The sequence below is a fragment of the Arvicola amphibius genome, chromosome 7 (genome assembly GCF_903992535.2).
Source record: "Arvicola amphibius chromosome 7, mArvAmp1.2, whole genome shotgun sequence".
Taxonomy (NCBI): Eukaryota; Metazoa; Chordata; class Mammalia; order Rodentia; family Cricetidae; genus Arvicola; species Arvicola amphibius.
In genome coordinates, this window is record NC_052053.1 from 43,242,779 (window position 1) to 43,250,198 (window position 7,420).

The following is a 7,420-nucleotide window of genomic DNA, read 5'->3' on the forward strand; positions in this document are numbered from 1 at the left end:
TGTCAATAGGGAATACTGAAGTGCTACAGGAAATACGTTCAACCTAACCAGCAGAGCAAACATGTATTGGTAAATGTATTTTCTTGAAAAGTGCTCTTTGGAGGTATTTTCACTAGCTCAGTTGTAAATTCTGCCTTTTTTTGGTGGGGGAGGGGGGAGTGGAGGAATGTTGAGAGACCAGAACTACAGATGACAAAAGGCATACCAGGTGGCTAGAATCACATAGAGTGTCACGGCAGAGATGGGGGCACCGCACAGCTTTGAGCTGCCATCCAGGGTAGCCTGAGGGGCCCCTTTTCTAGAGCCCTTGACTCAGGTCAATCACAGGCTCATGGCTTCAACGCAGAGAAGAATTTCAGGATGAACCTGTATAAAGCAGAGTTGGTGACTGGTTCAAAGAGAAAGTTTAAGAAGAGAATACAGGAACTCCAGATTTGGGAGCACGGCCTTCACAAAGGGGAGTCACAATTTAGTATATGACACTGAAAGCTAAGTTATATACACAGGTGGAAGGAGAGACACTCAGGGAAAGAATAGAACATTCCCAGTTCTCAAGGGAGAGTTGCTCTTTAGTTTTAGCTGTATGTCCTGTCTTGATAGCTCTCTAATTCTATCTCAAAGTAGATCCTCAAGATTACAGGCTCTCAAAATTTAAATAAGTCCTCATTAAAATTAAAACCCAGAAGAATTAACAGTAAACATAAATATTAAATTAGTATCAATTTATTTTTCTTTCCTTTCTTTTTTTCTATTTTTCTTTCCTTCCTTCCTTTCTTCCTTTCTTTCTTTCTTTCTTTCTTTCTCTTTCTTTCTTTCTTTCTTTCTTTCTTCCTCTCTCTCCTTCCTTCTTTCTTTCTTTTTCTTTTTTTCTATTTCTTTCCTTCCTTCTTCTCTCCCTCCCTCCCTCCCTCCCTCCCTCCCTCTCTCCCTTCCTTCCTTCTATCTTTCTTTCTTTCTTTTCTCTTTCTTTCTTTCTTTCTTTCTTTCTTTCTTTCTTTCTTTCTTTCTTTCTTTCTTTTTTTTTTTTTGAGACAGGGCTTCTCTGTGTAGCCTTGACTGCCCTGGAACTTGCTTTGTAGACTGGGCTGGCCTCAAAGTCTGAGTTCTGCCTGCCTTTGCCTCCCATGTTCTGGGATTAAAGTCATGTGCCACCATTTACTTTTTTGTCTTTTTGGATTTTTCTTTAAAATATATCAACTTTCTATACCTTATATGAAAAATCATTTAAACATTAAAAATAAATAAACACAAAAAATGAAATAAACTTTCCAAGAAAATTCAATTATTTGAAAATAAAGCACAAGAGGCCGTGTGGTGGTGGCACACGCCTTTAATCCCAGCACTCAGGAGACAGAGGCAGGCAGATCTTTGCGAGTTTGAGGCCAGCTTGTTCCACAAGAGCTAGTTCCAGGACAGGCTCCAAAGCTACAGAGAAACCCCATCTCAAAAAACCAAAAAAAGAAAATAAAGCACAAGTAAACCCTATATGGTGTATGTGGGTTATACCCATCCTAATTATATATAATTTCATATATAATACCTTATTCTTTTTTAAAATAATTATTTATTTTTATGTATATTGGTGTTTTGTTTTCATGTATATCTGTACCCCATGTTCAGGCAGTGCCTGTGGGGGCCAAGAGGATGTAGATTGTTACGAGCTATACCACCCTAAGGGAATCAAGTCTGCAGACTCTGGAAGAGCAGCCAGTCCTCTTAATCCCTGAGCCATCTCTCTACCCCTTAGAGTGTTTTTCCTTTATAAGGGGCTGGGAGAATGTCCAATCAGTCAAGAGCTTGCTGTGAAAGTAGGAGGACCAGGGCTTGATCTTTAGAATCCACGTTAAAAACAAACAAACAAACAAACAAACAAACAAACAAGTAAGTCATGGAGATATGACCCCAGCACTGGGGAGATGAAGGCAGGAGGATGTCCAACCTAGCCTAATCAATCAGAAAGTGAACTTGTCTCAAACTAACATTGTAGATGGCATCTTGACGAAGAACCCCTGAGGTAGACTTCTGACCTATATGTGTGTGAACACACACACACACACACACAAACACGAACACACAAAAAGTGTTTATTCCTCAAGCCTTTTGTACCTGTATGAAACATCTGTAACTAATTCAGATCTTTAATCCACATCTCATATTGCTGTAAGAGATATTGTCTAGAAACCAGAAATCATATGTGTCTTACCAGGGTTCTTTTACATAATTTGTTAAATTCGGTATAGGTTAAGGAAAGAAAAGAGAAAAATAAAACTAGATCTTTTGATTTTAGGAATTCTGCACTGTGGATTTTTCTCGTTTGTTTCAGAAAGGTTCTTACTTTGTAGGCCAGGGTATCCTGGAACCCAGTCAAACTGAATTTAGGGTAATCCCCCTGTCTTAGTCAATGTAGGAGCTGCCTTGCCTGCCTGACATTACATAACACTCTGTGAGTGCTGGGAACCAAATCCAGGAGGTACGCAAGAGGTCCTAAATGCAGAGCCAATTCCCCAGGAGCGCCCCACAATCTGTAATGAAGATACAGAGAGGCTCACAGTGCTGTAACTCCAGGTCCAGGGCTCTGACATGCTGTTTGGGTCAGAGAGACAAAATATCTTTGTTTCTCTCATTCGTCGGTTCCAGATTTTATAAATACATAAAATCATACATGTTACAGATGACATGAAAGTAGACGAGAAACCGGGCGAACAAAGAGGACTAAGAGAGGTGGAGGAGTACAAAATAGCAGGGGATGAATGAGAATTTGCTGGAAGTAGGTCAGATGCAGGCAGGAAAACATCCTGAGTGTGCAGGACGCGGCGCCTCTAGCCTCTCTCCATAAGGTGGCGCGATACTTTGAGCGCGGCGTCTGGCGACTAGCAGTCGCCTCCTCCCTGTGCTCCTGACGGAGACCAAGGCCTGGTGAAGGGATTGCCGGGATTGTAGGAAGTGATCCCGGGGAAGGGGAGTGGTTCGGGACCGATGCGCACCGCGCCAGGTTTCCGCAGCAGCCCTGCTCGCCTTGGTGTGGCCCTCAAACGCACAGCCGAGACCATGCCCCTACACGTGAGCCTCGCCAACGGCAACCGGGACCTGGACTACGACTCGGTGCAGCCATACTTCATGTGCGACGATGAGGAAGAAGATATGCAGCAGCAGCCGCCGCAGCCGCCCGCGCCCAGCGAGGACATCTGGAAGAAATTCGAGCTGCTGCCCACACCGCGCCCGTCCCCGGGCCACGCCGGCCTCTACTCACCTTCCAGCGAAGCGGACGCCGCGGCTTTCTCCCCCAGGGAACACGACGGTGACAGCTTCTACCCCGCAGACCTGCTGGAGATGGTGCCCGAGCTGCCTGGAGAGGCGGTGAAGCACAGCTTCGTCTGCGACCCGGACGACGAGACCTTCGTGAAGAACATCATTCTGCAGGACTGTATGTGGAATGGCTTCTCGGCCTCCGCCAAACTGGTCTCCAAGCTGGACACCTACCAGGCTGTGCGCAAAGAAGGCGCCAGCGCGAGCCCGGCCGGGGACACTGAGCCTGCGACGCCTCCAGACTGCACCTGCAACACCTGAGCGCACAGCCCTGGGTCTTTAGACTGTAAGCTTCAGCCATGTTAACTGCCTCAAATTCTGGGCGTAAGAGAACCCCCTCCCCCCCCTTTTTTTAAAGCTTGCCATCCTTCCTCACTCCCCTTAACAGATTTGTATTTGTTTAATAAAATGTCTTAAAGTTTATCAATTTTCCAATGTTACTGGACCCTTAAATGTAAATAACTTCAATAAAACATTGTATCAGTTGTATGAGATCTTCAAATATGAACTATAAAAGTATATTTTCCTTTTAAAAGTCGATTATTTTCTATTGTTTTTAAGAGAAACAAAATAATTAGAAAATATACTGAGCCCACGCTAAAGAAATAGTGTTATGAAATCAAAAATAAAAAACCAAGAAGCTACAGAAAATACTACGATTGAAAGTATACTAGAAGTAAGAAAGAGGAAATTTATGTGATTAAAAAGGAAAATTAAAATAAACAAAAAAGGAAAAGACAAAAGATAGTCTAATAATGAAACCAATGCATAAACAAAATTTTAAAAATAGACCAACGGGTTTAAAACTAGGACCATAATTTTAAAAATAAAATAAAGGTACTGTTGAAGCATAGAAAACGGTAAAGGGTGACTCGCAGGAGGCAAGGGAAAAAACCACCAAAGTGTCGGTGTTTCCTTCTCCTGGGTCCTGTGAATTTGGAGGTGTTCGGATGTACAGGGTGTATGGCGTCAGCTGAGCTTGTGGACTCTTCTCTCTCCTCCCATTTAGGCTGTGCTGGCCCCACATGGGACAAATGAACACAGGCGCTGTCGTCACTTTGGTATTTTCCCTCGCGTACCAGGGACCTCTGCTGGCCACACTTGGCTTTGCAGTCTGAGTGCTGGGCAGGCCTTCTTTCCCCCCTCACCCTCCTGAACTTCCTCCCTTAGCTCCTACCCAGGAGTAGCTAAAGTTCCAGCTGAGGGGAAGGGAGGGTATCCAAGTGTGCTGGGAGTGAGCCAGAGGCCGTGGTGCTGAGACCTGTCTGGGTGGACAGACCTACTTTCAAAGCCCACCACACTGGAGGCTGCAGCTGGGAGGCAGAGTAGGCTACTGGAGTCAGGGATCTCAGAGCCCACAGAGCCACACTCAAGGCACTGATAGACATGCTGGCCCCAGCTCAGCTCTGTCAAACTCCAGAGTAGTTTCAGTTGATCAGGTAAGCCCCAGGCAGCCAGGGTGGGGACCCTTTTCCCAAGCACTTCACTGCCTGGGCCCAGCTTCCTGCTAGTCTGACTCTTTGGTTTCTTAATACCAGACACCTCCTCTCCATAGCTGCCTCCCAAACTCACCCTGGAGCTGTGTGGGAGGTTAAACTTGGGGTCCCTGAATTGTGATGGTTCTCTGCTCCTGGCCTCCAAGAGAGATCTGGTTTACAAATCAGGTTCCCTCTCAGGATGGCTCCTGGCCATAGCCCTCAGAGCTGGGGCACTGCTCTCCACAGCCCACCCACCTAGCTAGAAAACCGACTGTTCTCCACAAGATCAACCTCTGGAATTGAGGCTTGTGTGAGCTGTGGCCTTGTCCTGTGGCTCCCAGCACCAGGGCTACCTGGCTGTCCTTGGCCTGGGGCTCTGACTCCTCCCTCACAGGGGCCACAGTGCTGGAGTTGTGCTTGGCTTTCTTCCCTTTGCTGAGTTTTTTCTTTTTGTTTCTACACAATTCCCAGCTGTCCTGGCCCTGCTTCTATGAATGTCTAAAGTGGGGTTTTTGTTTTTGTTTTTTGTAATAGCATCTCCCATTCTCTCCTTATTATATATATGTACACACACACACACACACACACACACACACACACACACAGTCTTTCCTTATCCTGACTCTTCTCTTTCACCAGGGCTCATGGAGTCACCTTCTCACCTCCATCCATCTGGAAGTCTCTGGTTTAGCTTTTGACCACGTTGGACAATCACAGTAGTTGCTATTGAACATTTTTGTAAGCTTTTTCCACGTTGCCCATTGGGAATTAGTTCCGGTCTGTTTCGTTCCTGGTCTTGTGCCCTGTGAACCCCTGGCTAAGGGCAGTCAGCAGGACACTCTGCAAGCCGTTCCTCAGAGGTGGACTTGGCTATGAGAACAAAACAACACAGTCCACGTGGCTGTAAACAGACATTGATTCCACAGTTTCAGAGCCCGGGAGCCAAAGTCAAGGAGCTGGCAGATTTGGTTTTGCTGAGGGTCCACTTCCTGGTACTCAGATGGCTGTGAACCACTGTGGGCTTACATGGTGGATGGGAAGAACCCTGTTCTAAAAGCACCAATTCTGCGTATGAGGTCTGCACCTCTGAAAGCCACCCCTCCTCCCCCGCAACCCCATCTCCTTGAGGTTGGGTCTGAAGACATGGCAGGTAGGTGGGCACCAACAACCATCGTGAGGCCCTCTGAATTTCATCACTGTCTGAGCTTTGACCACCAAGACTTGCCCCACGGTCTTTCAGTTCTTGGCACCAGGTGGTGCTATCCAGCCATCTTTGAACTTCTCAGGAGATGTTGCACAGAGGTGTCCCCTGTCTTTCTATAGCCCAGTCTGGCTCACTCCTCTGGCAGCTCTGTATCCTGAGGCCTTCACCACCTGGCAGAGGCCTCAGGTGGTGGCAGCAATGGTTGGTGAAGCTTCAGCACCAGGGCAAGAGGTTCTGAAACCACAGGGCCACCTTTTAGCATGTCAGTTTAGCCTGTATTTTAGTTCCTTTTTCTGTTTCTGTGGGAAAAAAAAAAAAAAAAAAAAGCCCAGACTAAACCGGGCGGTGGTGCTGCACGCCTTTAATCTCAGCACTCGGGAGGCAGAGATAGGCAGATCTCTGTGAGTTCGAGACCAACCTGGTCTACAGAGTTTCAGGTTAGGCTCCAAAACTATAGAAAAACTCTGTCTTGAAAAACCCAAACTAACCAACCAACCAAACAAACAAACAAAACAAAACTAAACAAACAAATAAACAAACAAAAAAACCAGACTAAAGCAACTTCAGAATAATTTTTTTTTTCTGGTTCACAATCTGAGAATACAGGCCACCACCGTGAGGAATCCTGGACATAGGAGCCTAAAGGCAATCTATCACTTTGCAGTCCCAGCCCAGAAATAGACAGACCAAGGCTCTTTTTTATGGTCCAGGATCCTTCCCTGTGAACAGAATCACCCACAATGTGTGGGTCTTCCCTCCTCCTTAGCTAATGAAGACAACCCCAGAGTATGCCCACAGTCCTGTCTCCTAGGTGATTTAGACCTCAACTAGTGGACAGATGAGATTAGCCATCACAGCATGACTCAGCAGAAGACCACCGCAGGGGGATCCAGGTGAGAGTGCTTTATTTAGATAATGACCCCAGAATTACCCACAGCAGAAAAAACAAAACAACAACAACAAAAAACCCAAAAAAAACCCAAACCAAACCAAACCAACCAAACAAACAAAAAAACGGCTCAAGGACTGCCAGTGCCTTTAAAGGTTATCATAGAAGTTATGCTTTGTGAACTGGATCTTCCCTTTGATGGGGAAGCCTGGGAGGTGGAGAGAGAGCGAGCGAGAGAGAGAGAGAGAGAGAGAGAGAGAGAGAGAGAGAGAGAGAGAGAGAGAGAGAGAGAGCTGAGTGTTGTCCACAGGAGAGGAATGACCGTGGTGTTGCTACAGGCTCTACCTAGAGGCAGGAAAGTGCAATGTTATGAATGACGTTATCTGTCTCTGTCAGTGTCTGGGTCTCATCCTTGCCACTATCCCATTAAAAAATTATTTAGGGTGCAAAATGGCAGATTAGAAGCTGTCTGTGTGTGAAATTGTGAGTGGTAAGAGTCAGGGTAACGAGGAGAGAGAGCGCAGAAGAACCTGGGAAGCCCAG

General features: G+C 46.1%; 1 protein-coding gene across 1 annotated transcript; it reads left to right on the forward strand.

Annotated features, from left to right (window-relative positions):
• Positions 1 to 2,911: 2,911 nt before the first annotated feature.
• Positions 2,912 to 3,808, forward strand: LOC119818730 (protein B-Myc). Its single transcript, XM_038336497.2, has one exon. It carries the CDS (start codon positions 2,977 to 2,979, stop codon positions 3,565 to 3,567), a length of 591 nt encoding a protein of 196 aa, XP_038192425.1. The 5' UTR covers positions 2,912 to 2,976; the 3' UTR covers positions 3,568 to 3,808.
• The last annotated feature ends 3,612 nt before the right edge of the window (positions 3,809 to 7,420 follow it).

What these genes read in the sequence shown, in the direction of transcription:
- LOC119818730 (XM_038336497.2), top strand. Translation starts at nt 2,977, where the DNA reads ATGCGCACCGCGCCAGGTTTCCGCAGCAGCCCTGCTCGCCTTGGTGTG.